Source organism: Tiliqua scincoides, chromosome 4 (assembly GCF_035046505.1).
Source record: "Tiliqua scincoides isolate rTilSci1 chromosome 4, rTilSci1.hap2, whole genome shotgun sequence".
Taxonomy (NCBI): domain Eukaryota; kingdom Metazoa; phylum Chordata; class Lepidosauria; order Squamata; family Scincidae; genus Tiliqua; species Tiliqua scincoides.
Window position 1 is genome coordinate 191,937,737 of NC_089824.1, and position 23,640 is coordinate 191,961,376.

Genomic DNA, 23,640 nt, shown 5'->3' on the forward strand with positions numbered 1-23,640 from the left:
GTTTAGGAGAAGATTGCCAAGTTATTTACCATGTCAAGTTGTCATTCATATCAGGATGTTTATGTATTTTCTCAGCTGAGCAACATGATTTTAACATGGCTGACTGACAGGTTACAGCTATGCTTGAAACATGAGTTGTGTGAGAAGGTTTTGCTCCACTGCATATGACAAAATTTACACAGATGCCATCTGGGGGGGGGGAATTCATTCCCTAAAGAGGAGCCAAGTATACATGAAGCCCCCAAGTCTCTTTCTATTAACTCTATGGGAAGAAATCCTCTTGAAAATAGGATGCTTCTCAATATGTAATTCTAATTTGGTGGAACATCACCATGTCAACTAAAGACTTACAAAGTGGACAGCGTTCATTCTAACACCAGGCACTAACACTAATAGTACAATCCTATACATGTTTACTCAAAAATACATGCCATTGTAATAACTCATTTCTGCCCAGCCCACAGGTGTACACATTTAATCCGTGTTGCATATATGGGCAGAAATGGCTTAAATAGTAAAAAAAAAAAAAAAATCTTTCATGACAAGAAAACAATGAATATGTGAAAACTTACTTTGACTTACAACACAATCCTATGCATGCCTACTCAGAACCCACTCCCTGGTAAGTGTGTATAGGATCACAGCCAATTCTGGATTTGCTTTGATTTTGCTTTCCTTCTGTGTGCTCTGCAGCCCAAAGCATATTTGAATTCAATGGGACTTCCTCCCTAGGAAATGTGAGTAGGAATGCAGAGCCCTTGGTTCCTAAAGCCAAACTTTGGTTTGGTTCCTAAAGCCAAATAATTGTTTCAAACTGTAGCCCTATGTTAGCTAAGGACATAGGCACAAGTTGCAATTGGCCCATTGGGGGGAAAAGTAAAAAAAGTAACAGTAGGGATGTCTTTATTAGGATCAGCAAAAAGATGACAAAGGAATGGTCAAGCTCTTTATCAAAATTTTTCACCAACTTTTATGAATAAGAATGGCTGCTCACTTCATAATATTTGAGTTGGTCCTAATGAATGCACTCAGATATTATCCTTTCCCTACTTTTGGATTATCACTTGAGGCAAATCATTAAACAGAACTGGAGTAAACAAAATAACATAAGAGCCCCGCTGGATCAGGCCAAAGGCCCATCTAGTCCAGTTTCCTGCATCTCACAGTGGCCCATCAGATGTCTCAGGGACAGGGTGATGAAATACAATGGAGAACATGGTGCCTATACCTTAACCATTGTACAGAAGAGGGAATTTTGGCAGGTGCAGCTCAATATGGGAGGGTCTAAAAAGCATCTGCCAAAATTTTCTCTTCTTTGCAATGCTTAAAGGTACTGTATAGGCACTCTGTCCTCTGTTGTGTCTGGTCACCCTGCTCAGGAAACACAGACAACTAGATACCTGCATCCTGGTGCCCTCCCTCGCACCTGGCATTCTGAGGCAGCCTACTTCTAAAACCAGGAGGTTGTTCATCCCCATCATGGCTTGTAACGCGTGATGGATTTTTCCTCCAGAAATCTGTCCAATCCCCTTCTAAAGGCATCTAGGCCAGATGCCATCACCACAGCCTCTGGCAAAGAGTTCCACAGGTGCAGTTTCCTGCGAAAAGTTCCACAGGACTTCCACAGTTAGTTGGTCCTAATGAATACATATGGGTGTATTATACTTCCCCTACTTTTGGATTTTCACCTTCAAGAAAACTGGAGTGGACACTAGACTCAGAAGTATAGTTTATAACAGGGGTGCCCAAACCCCAGCCCTGGGGCCACATGCAATCCTCAGGGATTCTCAATGTGGTCCTCAGGGAGCCCCCAGTTTCCAATGAGCCTCTGGTTCTCCAGAGATTTGTTTGAGCCCATGCTGGCCCAACACAACTGCTCTCAGCATAAGGGTGACTGTTTGACCTCTAGCGTGAGCTGTGGGATGAGGGCTCCCTCCACTGCTTGCTGTTTCATGTCTGTGAGGCAGCAGTGGCAGCAAAGGAAAGGCCAGCCTTGCTTTGTGCAAGACCTTCACTTATTCATATAAGTTCATCTTTAATATATTCATTTAATAATAAACTTTATTTATATCCCGACCTTCTCCCTAAAGGGACCCATTTATGTAAACTTATGCAAATTTATTCAAATTTTAAATGTAAATTAATTCTTTTTTTTTGCCCAGCCCGACAAGGTGTCAGAGAGATGATGTGGCCCTCCTGCCAAAAACTTTGGACACCCCTGGTTTATAAGTATAGGAAAGTATAGTTTAATGTTGTTATTTCCAATCCTGTGGCCATTTCTGAGGCAGGGTTTACAACCCAGTTCTATCCACAGTTTCCTGGGAGTAAGCCCCATTAACTCTCATGGGTCTTACTTCTGAGTAGACATGCATAGGATTGGGCTCTCAGGCTGCAATCCTATCCACACTTTCCTGGGAGTAAGCCCCATTGACTGTAATGGAACTTATTTCTGAGTAGACAGGCATAGCATTGGGCAATCCTATTCACACTTTCCTAGGAGTAAGCCCCATTGACTCTCATGTGACTTACTTCTGAGTAGACATGCATGGGATTGGGCTCTGAGGCTTCCACAATTTCCTGGGAGTAAGCCTCAATGACTCTCATGGAACTTACTTCTGAGGAGGCATGCATGGGATTGGGCTTTGAGACTGTACTTCTATCCTGTTTCCTGGGAGTAAGCTCCATTGACTGTAATGGGACCTACTTCTGAGTAGACCTGCGTAGTCTGCAGGGCCTCCTCAGAGGAGGGGACCAGTGCAGCCCCGCCCAGCCAGCATCCTCCTCCCCTCAGGGCGAGGGCTGTTCCCTCAGCTGGCCTCCCCTCCCCAGTCGCGGGCACGCGCGCCCCCTGGCGGCCTGGCCGGCCTCGCTCTCCTTTCCCACAATGCCCGTCTGGGCTGCTCTGCCGCGGCCACCAAGATGGCGCAGGCGATATTCGAGGCGCTGGAAGGTAGAGCTGTCGGGGAGCGGGGCGGGGGCGCGGAGGCACCAACAGCCCAGGCGTGGCTGTTCCGCGCAGAGGGCGCCCTCCCGCCGCTGCGGACGGGACGGGGCTGAGGAGGCTGCGGGGCCGCCCTAGGCAGCGGCCGGGCCGAGGGAGGTTCATAGAACAGCCGCTCAGGCTTCGCAGAGCAGCTGCGGCAGCGCCAGTCTCCTCTCGGCGGCCCCTGCAGGAGCCGCCAGGCGCCTGCCGCTCTCTGCCGGAGCGGGGCCTCCCGAGACCGGCGCGGCCTCAGCCCGCCAGCCACGCCTCGTGCAGGCTGCAGTCCTGCCACACTTACCTGGGAGTAAGCCCCATTGACTCTCATGGGACTTACTTCTGAGGAGACATGCATAGGATTGGGCTCTCAGGCTGCAATCCGATCCACACTTTCCCGGGAGTAAGCCCCATTGACTGTAATGTGACTTACTTCTGAGTAGGCAGGCATAGCATTGGGCAATCCTATTCACACTTACCAGACAGTAAGCCCCATTGACTCTCATGGGACTTACTTCTGAGGAGACATGCATAGGTTTGGGCTCTCAGGCTACAATCCTCTCCACACTTACCTGGGAGTAAGCCCCATTGACTACAGTGGGACTTACTTCTGAGTAGATGTTCATAGGTTTGGGCTGTGAGGCTGCACTCCTCTCCACACTTCCCTGGGAGTAAGCCCCATTGACTCTCATGGGACTGACTTCTAAGGACATGTTCATAGGTTTGGGCTGGGAGACATGCAAAGGATTGGGCTCTCAGGCTGCAATCCTATCCACACTTTGCTGGGAGTAAGCCCCACTGACTATAATGGAACTTCTGAGTAGATATGCATAGGGTTGGGCTCTTGCAACCCATGCCTATGTATGTCTTAGAAGTATGTCCCATTGTGTCCAGTGAGACTTACTCCCGGGAAAGTGTGCATAGATTGCAGCCTGAGAGCCCAATCCTATGCATGTCTCCTCAGAAGTAAGTCCCATTGTGTCCAATGAGACTTACTCCCAGGAACTTGTGTATAGAACTGCAGCTTTTCTGAGAGACTCTTAAGCCATTTCTGCCCAATGATGCATATACACAACAAGGATCAAATGTGTACACCTGTGGCCTTGGCAGTAAAATAAGCAAGATTTCCAAACACTAAGAAGAGAGGCTCCCCCAGTATTGATCTCAGTGCCTTCCTTGCAGTGTTCTCCCCAGCCTCCCTTCAAATCTTTCTCTCTGCACCTTTGTCTAATAATGCAGGTTAGCTGCTGGCCACCACCTTGCCCAGAGAAAATTCCACTGGATGTTCAGCTCTCTTTCCATTCTGTCTGACAGATCACATTGTGTAACTTGAATAGTGGTGTAGAATATCTTACATACAATATCCTTGCACACCAAAAGATGCTGTTGTAAAAGAATATCCCAATTTATCATTTATTTGCTAGGACCAGCATTAAAATCAGCACTGCTCCATGTCAGATCACATAATAGGGAACACTTTAGAGCAGTGTTTCTCAACATTTGTCCTCCTCTGTACCACTTTGGATGGTCCATCTATTCGAAGTACTGCCACTGAGTGGCAGGTGTCCATGGGTCAGGCATGTGCCACCAGACACCACCTGAAGTACCACTGGTGGTACCCATACCACTGGTTGAGAAACACTGTTTTAGAGATGTTTTCCTGGGCTATCATCTTTTCCAAGAGCTACCTGAAAGGCAATATGTAGCTTATGTTACATTACGGCTCAAATCCTAATCAACTGTCCAGCACTGGCATAGCGGTGCCAATGGGACGTTTGCTGCATCCTGCAGGTGGGTGGCACTCACAGAGACCTCCTAAAAGTAAGGGTATGTTTGCTCCCTTACCTTGGAGCTGTATTGCCCTTATGTTGGTGCTGGAAAGTGGGTTAGGATTGCTTCCTCAGTCTGCAGTCCTAAACACACTTCCTAGGGGTTAAGCCTTACTGAACACAGTGGGATTTATTTCTGAGTAAACATGCAGAGGCTAGCACTCTAGTAGCTCAATCCTATGCATGTCTTTGCAGAAGTAAATCTCATTGAGTTCAATAGGACTTGCTCGTATATAAGTCAGTTTAGGATTGTAGTCTAATATACCTTTTATATTTATTTGGAAGTAGGTTTAAAAAATATTCCAATTTTTATGCAGGTATTTTAAAATATTGTAACCCTTTGCAAGGCATTGGCAGAAAGTGGGCTAGAAGTATGAGAAATTTCAAAGTAGAAATAAGTAACAGGAAAAGAAAACATAGTTCTCAAACTGTGGGTCTGGAACCCATCAGTGGGTCATGACCCAGTTTTTGGTGGTTTGTGAAACTGATAGGGCAACTTAGGCTATGTGCATGAAGGATAAAACATGCTGCTACTTGCAGGGTTGGGCCTCTAGGCCTCTTAAAAAGTTTGAGAACCACTGCTCTAATGAATACATTTAATAATTATTATTCTTTTTTGTTGTATTTGTAGTAGAGTGTGGTTATTATCACAACTTTAAAATACTGTAATCCCATTAATGAAATTGGGATGGCCAGACCTTTTAGTGCTTCCAACACATATGACCTTGTTCTTGATTCCTAGAAACACCTTGTGAAACCATATTGAACCCAAAGCTATTGTGTTGTTCTGTTTAGATAACTAATGTGAGCATTCATAGAAAGGTGGGTGCCAATGTGAGTCAGTTTATTGCTGGAAGGATGAGAACAGTAAAGAAAGTGATGCTCTGGTGTGACAGAACAAGGACGTTGCATTTTGCAACGTGATAACATGCTTAGTGCAATTTTTTATTTAGCAAATATTTTCTGCCTTTTCCTTCATATAGTGCATTATGTAATCAACTCATTCAAATTTAGTGATGATCTGTTTTGTCCTTGACCCTGTCTGTCCAGTGTTTCAGAATGCAGCCCCTCTCATTGCCATTTCTGTGTCCTGTAGGAATGGATAACCAGACAGTGCTGGCTGTCCAGTCCTTGCTAGATGGCCAAGGAGCAGTAACAGATCCTTCCACACAAAATGTCAACACATCGACCACCATCCAGGCTATGGGTGAGTTCCTTGCTTGTGCTTTAAAGATTTATTGGAAAGAAGTCAGAACTGGAGTCCCATTTTAGCAGTTGCCATGAACATTTGCTGTCTGTCACTGTATTGAGCAGAAACACAGTGCTAAATGTTACATGGGAAAGGAGAATGATGTCCTTGCCTCGCAGGAATCAAAGCTAATTCTGCTGTGCCAACCCATATTTCAAACATTGATTGCATGACCCATAGAACCAGGTACGTGGAGCAGGTTGGGGATCAATGTTATTTCATTTATAATTTTTTCTGTTTGGAAACATGGCAATTAGCAGGTGAATTTTACTTTACAAAAATCCAGAATGAGCTGTGCTACACAGACTGTCCAATGGTGATGATGTTGTATGTTTGATAAAATAAAGTCTGTATTTCCTAGTTGGTTTTTATCCTCATTAGTTTTCTTAAATACAATACATCCTGCTTTTGCAGTGTTGCCTGTTCACCATTCCCCACTTGCCATCATTGTACGCACTTGAATGTATACTTGGGGAAAGGCCTAACTTTCTCTTAACACTTGTTAGGAGTTGGGTTCCCTTAACACTAGTATTTTATGCAGCTAAAAAAAAAAGACTCAAGTTGGCTCAATAACTTTGTTTTTCTCATTGTAGATGATGAGGATGTCTTCCTCTGTGGAAAGTGCAAGAAGCAGTTCAACTCACTGCCAGCATTCATGACTCACAAGCGGGAACAGTGTCAAGGCAATACACCCTCACTGGCTACAGTCTCGCTGGCTACCAATAGCGTATACACCCCATCCATTACATCAGTGCAGCAGGCTCAGACCACCAACCGGCAGGTAGAGATGCTGAGGTCCCAGAGGTCTCGGTGCCATAAAAAATGGACAGTTTGATATAACTCCAAACAATCTTGAATTGTGATTTTTTAAAATTCTGATGTTTTTCTGTATTTGATCGTTGAGAGCATCTAGCACAATATCTGCAATATATAAAACAGGATATCAAATTTTATCATACATAAAGGCAGCCTGATTCTTTCTGACCTTTCTTTCAATAAGCGTAAAAGGGATGAATTGCTCCCCAAAGGCCTTGAAGTTCACAAATGGGCATAAAATGTGCAAAATTCTTTCACGTCAGCCAAGGTGGTAGTTTAGCTGCTGATCTTGAAGTACCTTGTAGAGGTACAGTTCTTCCCATGACTTCTGGGTCAGACTCAGAGCTTGCTAGCAGGCACTCAGAACTGCCAGGTTCCTGAGGATCACTTCTTTGCCACTGCAGTACTGTCTCCTAAACCCCCGTTCATGGGCACTCTGAGCAGCTTGTGAAAAAAGTGGTTGGCTGCTCAGAGTGGCTTGCAGCTTGCAGCCACTCTGAGCACGATAACCTGGAAGGAATTGTCATCACGTCACCGTAGTTACTTCTGGGTCAGGCACTTCCAGGGGGTGACATGGAAAGTCATGGCCCTGGGTGCCAGAGGGGACAGCTACATCACTGGACCTTTGGATACTCCCAGGTGCTGCATAAGTGTTAATTAGTGGTGTTACCATCCAAAGCAAGAATTTCAGACATTGTAGTATTCTGTAGATCCTTAACATTCATCAGTCTGGCAGACTAAAGAGGTTCCATTGAACCCTGGACATTTTCTCATAGCCTTTTTTTAAAATACTCTCTGCAAATTTGAATTTTTTATTTCTATGCTGAAAACCAATGTAAGATTTTTTTCCTCTTCTGCCTTCTAGCAGATCTCTACATATATTACCGTCCCACCCTCTCCTCTGATTCAGACACTAGTACAAGGGAATATCTTAGTGAGTGATGAGGTGTTAATGTCAGCTATGTCTGCTTTTACAACTCTGGACCAGTCAATGTCCACAGTGCAACCCTCTGTGCAGGTAAGAGAATGTTTTCCTTTGTTCTTGTGCATAAAACTGTGGCAAATTGTATCTATATACTGTGGATATGAATGAATTTTATGAGTAGTTTGGTGCTACTCATAAAATATACAATATAAGATAAAGTATAAGAATGTGTCCGAAGCCGCTCAGAGCATTTCTGCACTTCTGGATGAAATAACCCATTTGGTAACATGACTTGAAATGTTAGTTCTGACTGTAATATGTGCATAGCATTCAGTGCAAAGTTAGACTGGAGAGGTCATTGTCATTGTGTATCAAATTGCATGTACACTGGTGGTCAAAAAGGCAAAGGGAATGTTAGGAACTGTTGGGAAAGGTGCCTTCTTCTTCAGTCCTTAGCTGGCGCTTGGAAAGCAGGTTGTCCTCTCAGCCAATACACTGCTGTAGTTACCCTTGGAATCCATGTGTCATTCATGAAATGCTTCCATTCTTGGCGATTGTTGGTGATATTTTTTGCCTTGTGGACGATCAAATACTGGTTCCTTATGTCTTCTTCAGTGTGTTTGAACAATGTTTTCTTTGGTGAAACTGTTGAACTCTCCACTAAGGAGGTCACTCTTGCTAGAGGAACTTGTGTGGCAGGCAAGGAGAATAGTGATCGTAAAAATCCATGGTGTACAAACACCGTAAGTATGCATGGTTCTGGAATATAATCCTTTGTTAAAAGTTTGGTTAGAGAGTGTAAAGGAAAAACTGCAAAGAGCCTGATGATGCCTCAAATACTAACATCTCTAATATGACATAGATTTTCATGAACCAGAACCCAGTTTGTCAGATGGCCATGTTATCAGATAAAAAATGAAAGCTTATGATATAGAACAGTATAGTTATTTTCTAAGGTGCCAGAAGACTTGTTTCTTGCTGCAATAGGCTAAACATAACTGCGCCTCTGGAATTTGTGAAGAAGGGAACCCAAAATGAATAAGGTTATGAAAAAGCTGGAAGTATGGTCATATGATGATCGTGATAGTTTGCTTACCATTTTTGATCTTCATCGGTTTCATCCATAGTATTCAGTGTGGAGGGAAGCTTGTGTTTGCAGATTGTTTTATCAGCATACATGGTGATCTTGTTTTGTGAATTAAGATTAGTGTTGGAGTGCAAATTTGATCTGTTGCTTTTCTTTCCTCAGTGCTTTGCTTATCTCTCATTCTGTCTTTTTAGAGCAGCCTGAGTATGCACAATGGAGCGGGATATCTGTCTCAACCACCACCTCCTCCTCCTCCTCCTCCACCACCACCGCCTCCTCCTCCCCCTCCTCAAACTCTTGGAGCACCAATTCAGGGCAGCACAGGCAGCAGCAGAGTGGTGGAAGTGTATAACACACCTGCCCCCATGGCTGGGAATGGTGCAGTAGAGATTCAGAACATGGGGATGCAGCCCTACCCACCTATGGAGGTAAAATGGTTTTGGCTTCATTATGCAGGTGCTCCAAACGCGCCAAATTCCTTCTTTTTGATGAATGTGTGTTTTCAGGATCCAACCGGGCAGTGAGAAAACACTACTTCCAATTCACTCAGTCCTGAAACACTGTTTATCTAAGAAAGTGTTGATGGTGCAAGATACATCAGGTTGTCCTCTAATCAATTATTATTTCCTCTGGGCCAAGGTAGTGATCAGAAAAATGTCCAGCTTCAGGGAAATGAGAGCAAAAGGATAACAATTAATGGGCTACAGGGATTGATTGAGGTGAAGAGATTAGTGGAATGAAATTCATGTAGCTGGGCTACGTGTGATTAAGCGGGGAACATTTTGCAGCTGTCTGCAAGTCCGGGTGTGCCAGTGCTAAGCATGGAGACATAAGCTTTGTTTAGAAAGCTACCAAGCAGTGGTGTAGGTTGCTGGATGATAGGAAACCCACTATGATTACTAAAACAATCTTCTAGCAGAGAAATAAATAAGCATCTCCTCCTTACATGTCAGAATTCGTTATGCTTAAACTGTTTTCAGAGGCCGTTTTGTAGCAAAGGTGTTAATTTGGGAGCATAACAGAAGTGTGATAAAAACTGTGCAAGCAGACATTGTCATTGGATACCGCACAGCAGAAAGAAATGGCATGACCTTTCCCTGTCATTATTATTTGAGTACACATTGTGAGACGCAGGGCTGACAATGAAGAACATGTGGTTTTTGGAAAGCACTGCAACACTCCATTGCATGTGCATTTATCAACTGTATCAAAATCAACTGTATTTTTATGCTCCTTGTGCAAAGTATGTTTCAGAATTATTAATGGCAAATATTCATTTGATTTGTATCCTATTGGCTCTGATGCCCTTTAATTGCCTCTGAAAGGAACTCTGCTGTCTTCCTTGTTTATATGGCTTGGCTTAACATCTTCCCTCCAAATGTTGTCACTTTGGCCTTTGGGTTGGTAATTAGACCAGGTTCCAGCAGAACATGTGATTCAATCTCTGTTGTCTTGGCTATAGGAAGAACATTAAATGTGTAATGGTGGAACCTGAGCTCTGTCTTGAGTTGCTGATGATAATGTTGCATTTTGAGGCATGTTTTCACCAGTAATCCCTATATTTTAGGTGCCCAGCCAATGTGTGGAAAGCCCAATGTACCCCTCTCCTCCAGTATACAGTCCAGGCAAGCAAGGTTTTAAATCTAAAAGCCCCAACACTTCTGCTCCCTTAAACAATACATGTGGAGGAAATGTGACCAATTTTGATTCAAGTTCAGCTCCCAAAAACCGTTGTTCCAAAACAGACAGCAGCCTACTAGAAGGTAAGTCTCCTTGCTAAAAGATTTTGCTTTGATCTTGTCCACAGCTGGGCAGCAAAAGGTCTCTGTAAAGAATCTGAACAACTTACAGGCTCCTGCTGGAATGTTGAGAAGTCACTTATTTTTAGCGTATGTGGAAAGGATACCTTGCGTTTCCTTTCTGCAGTCCCAACATACGAAACAGAAGTTTACTTCTTTCTCCTCTAGGCTGAGGAACAGGCAGTCCCTGTATAGGGAGCTTATGCATTTCTCCATGGAAGTGGATGACACATACAAAGTAATATTGTAGAGCTGTACATGGAACAAGAAGCATTAGGCACTTATGATGCTTGTTTCTTTTGTATTTTGTAACATCCAAAACTTCTGGCTATGATATTATTGTTTATTCCCAACTATAACCTCAACTTGATGAAGAATAGATCACTAACAGTGAGTTTACTCTTGTTTTCTGCTGTTTGTTTTTCAGGGAAACCCAAGTCACCCAAACTGAAATGCACCTACTGCGAAAAAGCCTTCACCAAGAATTTTGATCTGCAGCAACATATCAGGAGGTAATGTTGAGCTCTACAGACAGGCACAGAGGAAATAACTAATTGGATGGGGGGAGGGCTTGACTGAATACCCTGAGCACTAATTATTCTTACTTTGGAACCATTTTGGTTTTGGACATCAAAGCCATTTCTCTGCTAGATCAGGGTGTTCTCCAAAATTTTCAACACTGATTTTAAGTACTGGCTGTAGGTCTGCATGGGCAGTTGTGTCTTGAACTTGTGTTCAACCCCACCTGCTGATTGTTTACTCCACGGGTCTCCAAACTTTTCAGCCAAAGGACTGCATCAAATATCTAGCATGGTGTCAAGGACTGGAAAAAAAATATATTTTAAATATAAAATTTAAATTAAAACATTAGATATGGAACTTAGCTGAATGGATAAATTAATGAATGGGCTCAAATTCCCAGGATTTCTCCAAGCACCAACACACACTACAGAAATAAAACACACACTCAAATGGGCCCCATTCCCCCACTTCCCAAGCAGCTTACTTAAATATACAGGAGTAAATACTTCAGAACCAGCACATCATAGGAAATACCTGAAGCATGTTCACGCCTCCCTGACCTTCAGAAAGTCTTCTAAGGCCTTTAGAGGGCACAAAAAATGACTTCTGGTTTTTCAGGAAAACCAGGAAGTGTTTAGGCCTTTAAAAGGCATTTTGAGGGCCGGGGAGGCTACACACAACCTCTCTGACCCTCAGAATACCCTCTGGATGCTACCAGAGCACAGCGAGTGGGCCAGAGGCTCTCAGGGAACCAGAGGCTGGCCACAGGCCTGCTAGAGGCTTGCCATGGACCATATCTGGCTCCTGGGCCAGGGTTTGGGAACCTCTGGTTTACTCAATGGAGCCACAGGATCTTGCAGGGCCTCACTGAGCCTTGTTGTCTGTCAGCTAGTTTGACCCTCCTGGCTGGTCTTGAATGATTCTGCTAGAAATATTGTTATTGTATTGACTGGTTCTAATTGCATTTTTCTTCTTTTATTTTTTTGGTATGCTGCTTTGAAGGTCTCTTGTTTTGAAAGAGGGTGGTAGAAAAGATGCCTAAAAGTTTTAATATAAATATACGTTCATCCCATGGCTTTGCTTTCCAATACACAGAAGTGTTGCATGAGTGCATTATAAATGTGTATTCCCTGCTACAAAATCACTATTTGAAGAAAAACCACTTGGAGCCTCTTGCAGTGGATGTTCTAACTTGGAAAACCTTGTCCAATTGCTGCATGTTCCTGGTGGCGGAAAACTTTCTCCTAAAACAGAATTTATTTTACTTAAATATTTATATGCTGCTTTTCTAGAAAGTTCAAAGCAGTTTACAATTTAAAAAAAACTCACCAGTTAAAAACCCTACAGTATAATATTAACATAACATAACAAAATAAAAACAGTCACAGAAATAAAATCCCCGAAGAAGGGGCTGTCACAAATATGGGCAATCTCTGTGCAAACTCAATTTCTGGCCATTGTTGTTCATATTTGCTGCTGAGATGGTACAGACAGTAAAGGCTCCTGTTGAGTGGACTCATACACAATACAACAGTCCTTAAGTTATGACCTGAGACCATAGCCTTTAAGATTCTAATTAGGTGTACTTGTTCTGACCAGCAACTCCCATGCTAAGAGAGTGTGTCTTCCCCCTCTGATGTGGTATCCTGTTTTCCTTCAGCCACACAGGGGAGAAACCGTTCCAGTGCATCGTTTGTGGTCGTGCCTTTGCACAAAAGTCCAATGTGAAGAAGCACATGCAGACGCATAAGGTGTGGCCACCAGGAGTTGGGTGTACCATCTCACGGAGTTCTGTCACTGTGCAAGTCATGGCACTCAACCCCAACCAACAGGAGGATGAGGAAAATGCAGGTGCATTACTTACTGGTGGGATGGCCAGTTGACTGATGACCTGCTCCCCAGACCTTTGAATAACTGTGCTTCATCGTTCTTTCTGCCTCTACCTTTTTCATAGTTCTCAGCAATAGATAGCTTGGATAGTTCATTTCTTTGTACTGCTGTCTTCATAATTTAATAGCACATGAAAGTACAGGTCATATAAGTACAGGTCACACAATCTTGTTCAGTCACAACCTCCTGTTCCATATTCTCTATCCACACTATTTTATTTATTTAGCATGTTTATTTATTAGAATTGAAGATCTAGTTGCTATACATTAGAACTAATCATAGAATAGGGTCCATGTATTCAGTGATAGTGTAATGCACCTGAATATCCCCTAATTTTTTCAGTTCTGGTCCTGATTGACCTTAAGGAATCATGAGTGATCTATGTACACATCATCATCCATCCATCAGTTCAGCTGTTTTGCATTGTGCCACCTTTATCTTCCCACCTGGCCATTTTTTTTCTGAGAGGTACATACCAAGTACACTTCTGCTTAATGAGTAGAGTGGGGAGAGCACATCCATTTGCATCACTTCAGGAAAGCTTCAGAAAGCACCAGCTAAAGCTGGCTGTTCCAAGTGAAAGGGTAATTTGTAGGACACAACCAGAATGAACTCAAGTGAGTTCATAAATGTGTTGTGTAATTCATGGTGAGCTTTATTTGGTCTGTGGGCAGAGAATAACACTTGGTGCTGCCCATAAGGTCACCATTAGTCCTCTCACTAACAAAGAGCACATCTTAGCCTAGTTCCAAGTGGTGTGGTAAACCTGTATTTGGACTGTACCACTTCAGACAGCTGATAGGTTATCACATGATGATTTTACTCCATTACGTAAAATTGTGCGTGCAAAAACCTCCTACAGATTTGAAGGGCTATGTGAGAATCTTTCTTCCTGACATCTAGTTTTTGTTGTAGAGGGAATCTTTGCATGCAAGGGCACTCAGTTATGTGAGCCCTCATTTGCAGCCTGAGGTGGTACAAGTGAGACACCAGCTTACCACCTCACCAAGAATTAGACTCTGGGTCAAGAAATGTCTCTACCTTTAAGCTCTATTCTTTGCAGAGCAGAGGCCCAATCCCTCAATGACAATGCAAATGAAATGAAATGCAAAGCAAAGGAGAAACTAAGGGAATCTAATTTCTCTGACTCTGCTTTTTTGAAAGGGAGAGCTCAGAGATGAGTGATAGGATCTTGCTTGACAATGCAAGACTAGCCTTAACTAGCAACCTTTGATAAAAGGTGCCCTTGTCTGGCAATATTGCAAACTGAACTTCTAATATTTCTTCTCTGTCCTGACCTTTTCTTGCAGGCTTAAATCCAGCTCCTAGAAGCAGTCCTCCACAGCCTCAAGCCATGCCTCACACAGAAGAGAGTGAGACTGGCAAGCTAGAAACTAAGCAAGTGGTCTTGATTGACAGTTCTTATCAGTGCCAGTTCTGCCCCAATAAATTCAACACATACTTCCAGCTGAAATCACACATGACTCTGCACAAACATGAGCAGGTGGGTGCCCAGTCAAGGCATGGGTTCTTCCCCTGCTTAGCTCTTTACTATTTCTTATGACTGCAGAAGTAGAAGAATGGATGCATAATAAGCTCAGCTCTTTACAATTGATGTAGGTCAAGGAGTTCAACTTTTCTTGGTGCTAAATGGGGTCCTTTTTCTGCCAGATTTTGATTTCCTTACTGAAGTTTTGTACACACAGCTGTGATTGTACTGAGTCAGATTAATTATCAGTCTAGCATACACTAGTAATGTCTTCCTTGACTTACAACAGCTTTTGACTACTCTCAACTGCCAGAGATGGAACCCTCAGCTATTTATAGGTATAAAGTGTATACCTGTACAATTGAGTTGGGACCCCTCTGCAAATCCAAAAGAAGCTGTGTTCTGGAATATGTTTCATAAGCAGAGTATCTATGTAGATTATTTCCCAAGCTGCCACATAGGGACAGCGCAGTCAAGCTAAACCAAATACAGTCAGTTCTCATTATATGCAAATTCACTTACCTGCAAGAAGCAGAATTGCCACCTACCTCTCATTATCTGTGACTGTTCTCATTTTCTGCGAATCCTGTGCTGGTGCACTCAGGTGGGGGTGGGGCCTTGGCGCAGCTGTGAGCTTGTAGGTGAGGACGAGAGAGGAAAATACTCCTTGTTTTTTAGAAAGTTGTCTGGATTGGGTCAGTTTTCTGCATCAAACAGGCATTGGAATTGGTCCGTGGAGAATCGTCAGACACATTTGTGTCCACTTACAGACTTGCCCCACCATCCTGGGCACCATCTCAGGAACTCCAGCTGAACCTTCACAACCCTGTGGATGAGGAAAGGCCAATTAGAGTTTTACCTGAGGGCTGCTCTGGGGCTGAGGCAAGTCCAGGGAAGGAGGCAAGAGACAGGTGGAGGAGGAGGAGAGGTGAAGCAACCATCCGTCCCCCCCCCCCCAGTTGCTGAACTCTGAGGCTTCATTGCTGGGCCAGCAACCTTCAGTAAGATGAAGGATAGTCAGCAGGGAGAAATTGCCATTGCCACAATCTCCAACGTATTGAGGGATATCCAGCATGGAGGAGGAAGCATCAGATGTTGGAGTTGTTGAGGAACCCTTGCTATCACCCAGCCCCTAGATTTCAAGAAGATTCTGTTTCATAAAGTTCATGAGTGTATGGTGAAGAAAGTCCCCTGGAAGCTAACCCAAATTTTCCCATAGACTCAGTGTTTCAGTATCCGCTACTTCGGTATTCTCTAGATTTTCCAGGAACCTAACCTTAGCAGGTAATGAGAACTGACTATAAATCCATGAAGGTTTAATCTTTCTCAAACTTCCAATACCCTAGAGGTATTTTTTGCTAATATTTGAGACACATTTTGCTTTGACACCCTCAAAGCTGTTACATTTTAGAGTATGTAAAATGAAGAACTACTCTTCTGGAGGACAGTCTCCTGTTGTACACCTGTGTGAGTCACTGTTCAGAATCCTATGCTCCCTGACTGGCAGGAGGTTCATCTAGATCAGTGATTTTTAACCAGTGTGCTGTTGCACATTGGTGTACCGCTAATGATCTGCAGGTGTGTAGTGGGAGTTTGGGAGAGGGACACTGGAGGATGTGAGCAGTGCAGTGTGCCTTTCAAATGTCAACAAAACTGATGGTGTGTCTTGACAATTTTATCACCCTGTCAGTGTGCAGTGAGGTGAAAAAGGTTGAAAATTGTGGATCTAGAGCACAAGCACATGCAGGGTTGCTGCAGGTAGCCACTTCTGAGGGCTAGCAGGCAATTTTGTCCTTTCTCTTCACTTAAAAATGATTTCGTAATCCAGTTTCTGCCTCTAGTGGATGCTGACTAGTGGAAGGAGGAAAGACCACCAGAGCAATAAATCTTGCAGAAGTGTAGCAGGCAGCCACCTCCGCAAATGGCTATTTGGAGCTCATATGAAGCTTGATAGACTTTATTTCTCACAGCCCACTCATAGCTTTCTTGTGGTAGTTGGCAACTTTCAGTCTCGAAAAACTATGGTAAATCCATAGTCCAAATTTCTTGTGGTATACAGTTTAAAAATGACTGACTTAATCTTACTCTTGCCCTTATGAACCTGCAGGTGTATAAATGTGTTGTGAAAAGTTGCGCACAGACATTCCAGAAGCAGGACTCCTTTCTAGAGCATATCAAGAATCACCAGGAGGAACTGAGCTACCGCTGCCACCTCTGCAGCAAGGACTTCCCCTCCCTCTATGAACTGGGCGTCCACCAGTATTCTCACAGTTTGCTGCCTCAGCACAGTCCCAAGAAGGATGTGGCTGTTTACAAGTACAGTAGCAATGGGAATAGTTGTTGTTAGTCTGTGTCTGGAAAGATTGAAAGCTTTGTGATTTGGCTTTGAGTTTTTGGTTAATACCTGGGCAGATATTTAGAATGCAGCTGGGGAAAGTAATGAGTGGTTGGATTGATGTTTCTAGTCCTCCTCCCTAGAAACATTGTTTCGATTGAATGGTGTAAGTAACTAGAACTCTCACTGTCTTTGATTACAGATTGGAGAATGTTTTGAGCAGAAAATATGGGCTTTGGGTCTGAAAGTTCTGAGCCAATTATCTAGCACAGACTTTCTCTCATACATTTTTGGGGTCCTTGGTGTTAATAGCAAGCTTGGGATATGAAGATAAAAGGTTTTCGCCCAACTCCTTCCCCTGCGCCATTTTCAATCCATTGCACATGCTGCCATTGTTTACAAAAGGAAACATGCTTTAGTCAGACAATTTGATCAAGAAAGTTTGGAAAGGAAATTCAAGAGGAAGAGTTTTTTAATTTATTGTGTGTTTATACCACCTTTCCTCCGAGGAATGCAGACTACTGAACTTGATCTTTTCCCTCATTTTATCCTCACACAACCCTGTGAGATAAAGGAGGTTGACAGTGACGGACACATGGCTACTGACTGAGCTTCACAATTAAGCAGGGGTTTGAACTCAGGTCTCCCATGCCCAAGCCCAATGTGCTACTCCAACTTCAGTGGCTCTCCTGGTTACAATATGTCTCAGGTTCCCTGATGATATTCTTAATAAATTGGAAAATTGTCACCTAGCTACTGATAGGTTTCAGCCAAGCTAATGCTTTATGTTCTTTCTTCTCCTTCCTGCATTAGGTGTGTCAAGTGTGTAAGTAAATATTCCACCCCAGAAGCCTTGGAACATCACTTGCAGACTGCAACGCATAGCTTCCCCTGCCCTCACTGTCAGAAGGTGGGTAGATCCTTGATCCATTGATCAAGCTAATTGAGTATTTGGGCAATTGGGCAGTTCCTATTACCCATTATTTGCAATACATTTAAGTTTCTTTCCTACCCTAGTCTGTAACAATGTTAAATACAGGAAATGGTTACTTACCCAAGGCCCTCTAGTAAATAACATCATTGCACATTGGATGCATGATAAATATCCAGCAAAACCTGTGCAAACTGCATGGGGTTGTGCAACTTTAGAGTTAGTATTTGCACTGCCAGAGGAGCTCACACTGCATCATTTAATTCCTGTTAACACAGACACATTCTGCTCTAACACAGACACATTCTGCTCTATGATTGTCTTCTTATTCCTGTGTTAAACATTCAGGAATAGATCTGGCAATACAATTAAGGGAGCTTCCCGATGTACATTACAAACAGATTGTCAATGCTGTGAATGCACTTTCCTGTGACTATGTGTAGTGCAAGTGATGTAGCATATTAGCAAACTGCACTTTGACTTTGTTATGTCCAGAAGCAAGATCTACTCTCTTTCCTGATGACTTTGTTCCTAGCTATTTCCTGTCTTTCTCCGCCCCCCCCCCAGGTATTCCCCTGTGAAAGGTACTTGCGACGGCATCTCCCTACGCATGGGGGTGGGGGCAAATTCAAGTGCCAGATCTGCAAGAAATTTTTCCGACGAGAACACTACCTCAAACTCCATGCACATATTCACTCGGGTAGGTGCTTCCATCAAAGTACTTTCCAGTGTGTTGATCAGAGCCAGCCTAGCTACAAAATTGACAGGTCTACTGTGAACAGAAATGTGCCTTGCTTGTTTACATGGGTATGGTTAAAAAAAATTTCGAAATACTTCTAATTACATTTGTGTTTCTCCCCCCCCCCCCATCCCAGCTATTTTTTTTTTTAGGAATGTGGCTCAACTGAGGAAGAGCAGAGACCTTTGGGGATCTTGAAAGTCTAGATCAGGGCTAAATCTGAATCTAGCCCTGCCCTTTACCTGGGCTATGGAAAAAGAGTTGAGAGTCTTTAAGCTGAGCTCAGCCTGTAACTTCCTTTCTGCATTTGTGTCTCTTTTCTATGCAGGTGAAAAGCCTTTTAAATGTTCAGCATGTGACTCTGCCTTCAATAGGAAAGATAAACTCAAACGGCACATGCTGATCCATGAACCTTTCAAGAAATATAAATGCCCCTTCTCGTAAGTACTCAACAACAGCCGAGAATTGCTTTGCAAACAATAGCGAGTTAATCTTAAATTAAGGCCCTATCCAATTGTTCAGTGCTGGTGCTGTTGTGCCAGTGGGATGTGCACTGCATCCTGCGATGGAGGATCACTGAGGCCTCCTCAAGGTATGGGAACATATGTTCCCTTATCACGGGGCTGCATTGTGGCTACACAGGAGCTGGAAAATTGGATAGGATTAGATACGTACTGTAGTTTCCATCTACTCTTTATTATAGGCTAATGTCAAACATTTAAGTTAAGTTCCTGCAGATGTCAAATATTCTGTGTGAAACCAAGTAAACAGATATCTCTGGAGCAAATGGAAACAGAGAATCAATTTCTAGTCCTTTATTGGCCGTGGGACTCTCAGTAGGTGGTTGCATCTCTATGCCATAGCTATTCTGAATAATGGGGTAGTCACATTCCCTGTCCTGTTTGGAATTCTAAGGGCTCTTCTAGATGTCACCCCTATGCTGTTGGATGGGTACCTCAAGATGTGGTTTTTCCATTACTCTTGATTCACTCAGTTCATCACCTCCCTGGTGCCCTCCTTATTATCTTTCTTGTTATTTCTGCCTCTAGCAAGAAGAATTTTGATTGTTTTTATGCCTTTCCCCTTTTGTACCTGGATGGCTTACTGCCCTACTAGCTTGAATCATTTGCTGTGCAGCCATCTCACTATGCTGCAGGTGCCCTCTGCTTGTCACACAATGCACAGTGGATTGGCAGGGTGGAAATAGCCTTGTTTCAAAGTGGACATTTGGATCTGATGGATTTTTGGTCCCTTCCAACTCTTTCATTAAGGATAGACCTGCAATTCTTTTTGGCACAATATCTGCGTTTCTCTTTTCAGAAGGTTAATTTTCCAAAAAGCTGCAGAAGGAAAAGCAGCATAGAGCATCTTTCTCTTGATAACCAGATGCTGTCTGCATTGCTTTGCAATTTGGGGTTTTGCAGGTTTGGTTTGATTTCTAATTGTCATACCATTTAAACTGCAAGATGCACCCAGTGATCACATATATACAACCAAGAGAGGGGGCTGTGTCTGAGATTTTTATTTGTATAAGCCTGCCACTATTATTATTCTGTTTTTTATTAATTCTTTCTTTTTGGAATATTGTTCAAAGAAATCATACAGGCTGCAATAAGGAGTTCAACAGACCAGACAAACTGAAGGCACATATTCTCTCCCATTCAGGTAAATGAACTTCTGGCTTTGGCTCTGTCCTGTGCTAAAGATAAACAGTGCCCTTTTAATTATCTAATTATTAAACAATAAGGAAAGCTGCAGTATTTTGGTTTTGTTTTTCAACTGCAGTGAAAGGGAGAGTAGTGCAATTCTAGCCATGAGGATTTGGGATCTCTGTTTTGAGCTATGATGAAGATTAACCTAATTCTACCTGTTGCTGCTGAGACTGAATAACCTGCCCTGCATTGTATTCTGTATATTGGACTGCTGCCATAGATTCTATCTGCAGAACCCAAAAAGCAAAACCTTAGTAGTCATGTCTGCTTCTGTTTCCTACGTTTGTGCTTCATCTAGGGATGGTTCAAAACAACAAGGTTTCATCACTTCCCAAGTGCAACGATAGCATGTGGCTCACATTATACAATACTCATATGTATGTGAGAGACAGAGAAAGGGAAAAAAAAAGAATGATTAAGGGCCCAGTCCTTTCGAGCATAGGAGCTGCAGCTTCTAACACCTACCACTCGATCCTGTGCTGCATTCAAGCAGGCTGGAGGTCTCCTTGGGGGAAGAGGACATATGTCCCTTTACCCTGAGTAAAGCCTCAGCCTGCTCAATGGGGCTTCTTGAGTCTGTGCCATCTATCTCACTGGTGCAGACTTAAGAAGCCCCGTGTTGGGCTTCCAAGCCCAACACGGGAGATGGGATTTGGCGAAGGAGGCCTCTGCTGATCCCACTCCCTCCCAGGCTGTCCCTCCATTGTCCCGCCCTTCTCAGCCCAGAAATGCCTCCTCCACACCCACATGCCAACCTCACCATGCCCCTGTACTGTTAGGCACTTGCCTGCATTCTGGCGGCAGCTGGGGCTCTGGCTGTGGCGCCAGTGGCAGCACAGGCCTCCCCACTGGCACCATTTACTCACAGGGTGGTGCAAACGTGCCTTACGGCACATTTGTGATACGTAGTGCTGGCATTGGGGCTGCAATGCCAGTACTGTTTGGATTGGGCTGTAAGTAGAGCATATATAGTGTGATGGCTGAGGAAGTCAGGTGTGAAATCCCTGGTTTAAATGTTAACTTTAACTATGTACACAATAGATGGTTTAGGGAAGTCTCTATCTCTCTCAAAAGGTCCCAAATTTAGAAGCAGCAAAGATGGCGGTGCCCATTGCTCCCTAGAAAAGGAAGAGGATAGGACAGTGACATACAAGGGTTGAGGAGTCCCACAGGTGCAAGTGACCCTGGGTGGCCTGACTGGGAGGGCATCGCCAGCACCCAGCCATGCTGCCCTGAGGGCCACCGTCACCCACTGCCTCCCTTCGGAGGCATTCTGTGGGCTGAAGAAGCTACATACAGTCTTCCTGGCCCTCAGAAAGCTTTCTAAGGCCTATGGGTGGCCTTAAAACATTGCTTCCAGTTTTCAGCAAAAAACTGGAAATGATTTTTTAAGGCCCTGTGGAGTTCTTAGAAGGCAGGCATCACCCCCAGGCATGTTCCTGGATGCTACAGAGGCTAGGACTGCCACTGGGAGAGGGAATGAACATTGGTGTATTTTCTTATTTTGCCAAGCTTTAGCCCCAAAAACCAGTTCCTAACTCCAGTATCCCAACATTGGTGGTGGTTAGTTCCACCAGCATGAACCACATGTTGTTTGTAACTCACATAATCCATGAGTCATTTGTCACACTCTTCCTTTTAGGGATGAAGATCCACAAGTGCCAATATTGTAACAAGGCCTTCAGCCGGCGAGCCCACATGGTGGAACATCAACGGTCCCACACTGGAAACTACAAGTACCGTTGCCCTACTTGCAGCAAAGGCTTTACACGCCAAAAGTACATGAAGGACCACAAGTGTAGACTGAGCTCACCCAAGGACAAAGAGCTGCCGGTCAGAAAATCCCAGAAGAAATGGGGGACTCGTGGGAGGAAAGTGGGACTTCCTCTTTCTGCTCAGTTGGCCCTGACAGAACTGAAAGACAGTACAGGTGGCGAGAGTCCTCACAAAGGTGGCCCAAATAAAGAACAGTTTCCAGAGTCTGACACAGTCCTGTCCATTGTGGTTGGCAGGTCAGCATCAGCATCGGCAGCCGATTCCTCCCTTGACAACCCCGGCCAGCGTAGCGGCATTCCATCTAACCTTGCTCTGACTGAGTTGCAGTCTGGCTCAGAGAGTCCATGCGCCATGCTGGCAGTCCCTGTTTACATTCAGGCTACGAACTAACTAAATACTGTGACTTTTGCGCACTTATTCAAGGGAGGGAGTTCTTTTGTTCTATAATAGAGATGTCCTGCTGTGCAGGATCATAAATAAAATGAGAAAGAGGAGGACAAATGTTGGGCTGTAATGATACAGACATGAGTACAGGTCGTGCCTCGTTATCCACAGGGGTTCTGTTCCGGAACTCCTAGTAGATAAACAAAATCATGGCTACCAAATAAGTGGAAAAATAGCTTTAAAGACCCACTTCCAGGTTTCTTGCTCCTCTATTGTCGCCCCAGAATGCATTGGTATAGACACTATACCACATTCAGCCACTACATGGGGTGAATAATGGAATCTAATGGAAAGAAATTATAATTATTTAACAGCGCAAAGGTAGGAAATTGGATTTTTGTGCTTTTTTTCCTTGTTACAAAGCATTTAAAGGAGTACCTCAGTATCAATGATGTATCAAATCAGTGGATATCAAATCAGTGGATAACAAGGTCCCACTTGTATTCTTAAAGAAATGTGTGAAAAAGAAAGCTATATCCCTTATTCATGTGAATTTATCTGAAGCAGTTGTTGACATACAGGAGATATTGAAATGTATGGTTATACTCATGTAATCAGTGGTCAGCAAGGTTGATGGTGAACCCCAAACCCAATGAGGAATGACCATTCAGATTATTGCAATCACCTGCAAGTATCTCATAGACTGAAGGAATTTTAAAATTATCATCATCATTATCATTATTATTCCTGTAATACATTGCATTTGTGGTTCCATCCCAAAACCTGTATTGCCCTCTGTTTGGGCATTTTGCTTTTCCAGTGGCAAACAGTCTTTCCTACTGGAAGTGAGTTCATTATGTGATCCTTTGGAAACATCATTCATTAATATCGTGACACATCCTACAACTCTCCATCTATGATGTGTATTGAAAAGGAACATTGTTGTGTGCAAATACAATGGACCAGTTTAAATTTCAGCTCTCTCTATGGAGTTACTAGGATTTGTGGATGGTGAGTAGCGGACTTCATGAACAGTAACCTATCTGAGTATATGATTTAGAAGTGGAAGTGTACTGGAAGCATGTAGGTATATGGATATTATTCAGTATAATCAATTAGATGGTTCTATTAGCTGTCAGTGGGCCATCTGGAGAGTTGCTATTACATTTTATATTATACC

General features: G+C 43.5%; 1 protein-coding gene across 2 annotated transcripts; it reads left to right on the plus strand.

Moving 5' to 3' along the window:
* The first annotated feature begins 2,901 nt into the window (after positions 1-2,901).
* ZNF341 (zinc finger protein 341) lies at positions 2,902-23,640 on the plus strand. Of its 2 annotated transcripts, none has more exons than XM_066624294.1 (15): positions 2,902-2,950; positions 5,903-6,013; positions 6,649-6,836; positions 7,737-7,889; positions 9,078-9,311; positions 10,451-10,646; positions 11,110-11,194; positions 12,865-13,055; positions 14,405-14,598; positions 16,691-16,899; positions 17,732-17,828; positions 18,417-18,549; positions 18,917-19,028; positions 20,183-20,253; positions 21,943-23,640. In XM_066624294.1, exons 1-15 carry the CDS (start codon positions 2,920-2,922, stop codon positions 22,464-22,466), a joined length of 2,529 nt encoding a protein of 842 aa, XP_066480391.1. In that variant the 5' UTR covers positions 2,902-2,919; the 3' UTR covers positions 22,467-23,640. The 2 variants fall into 2 exon arrangements, with proteins under 2 accessions (XP_066480391.1, XP_066480392.1); XM_066624295.1 differs by having other exon boundaries at positions 7,740-7,889.

What these genes read in the sequence shown, in the direction of transcription:
- ZNF341 (XM_066624294.1), top strand. Translation starts at nt 2,920, where the DNA reads ATGGCGCAGGCGATATTCGAGGCGCTGGAAG. An exon ending in CTGCAGCAACATATCAGGAG is followed by an intron (nt 11,195 to 12,864) that starts GTAATGTTGAGC and finishes GTTTTCCTTCAG; the next exon opens with CCACACAGGGGAGAAACCGT. An exon ending in CTCTGCACAAACATGAGCAG is followed by an intron (nt 14,599 to 16,690) that starts GTGGGTGCCCAG and finishes ATGAACCTGCAG; the next exon opens with GTGTATAAATGTGTTGTGAA.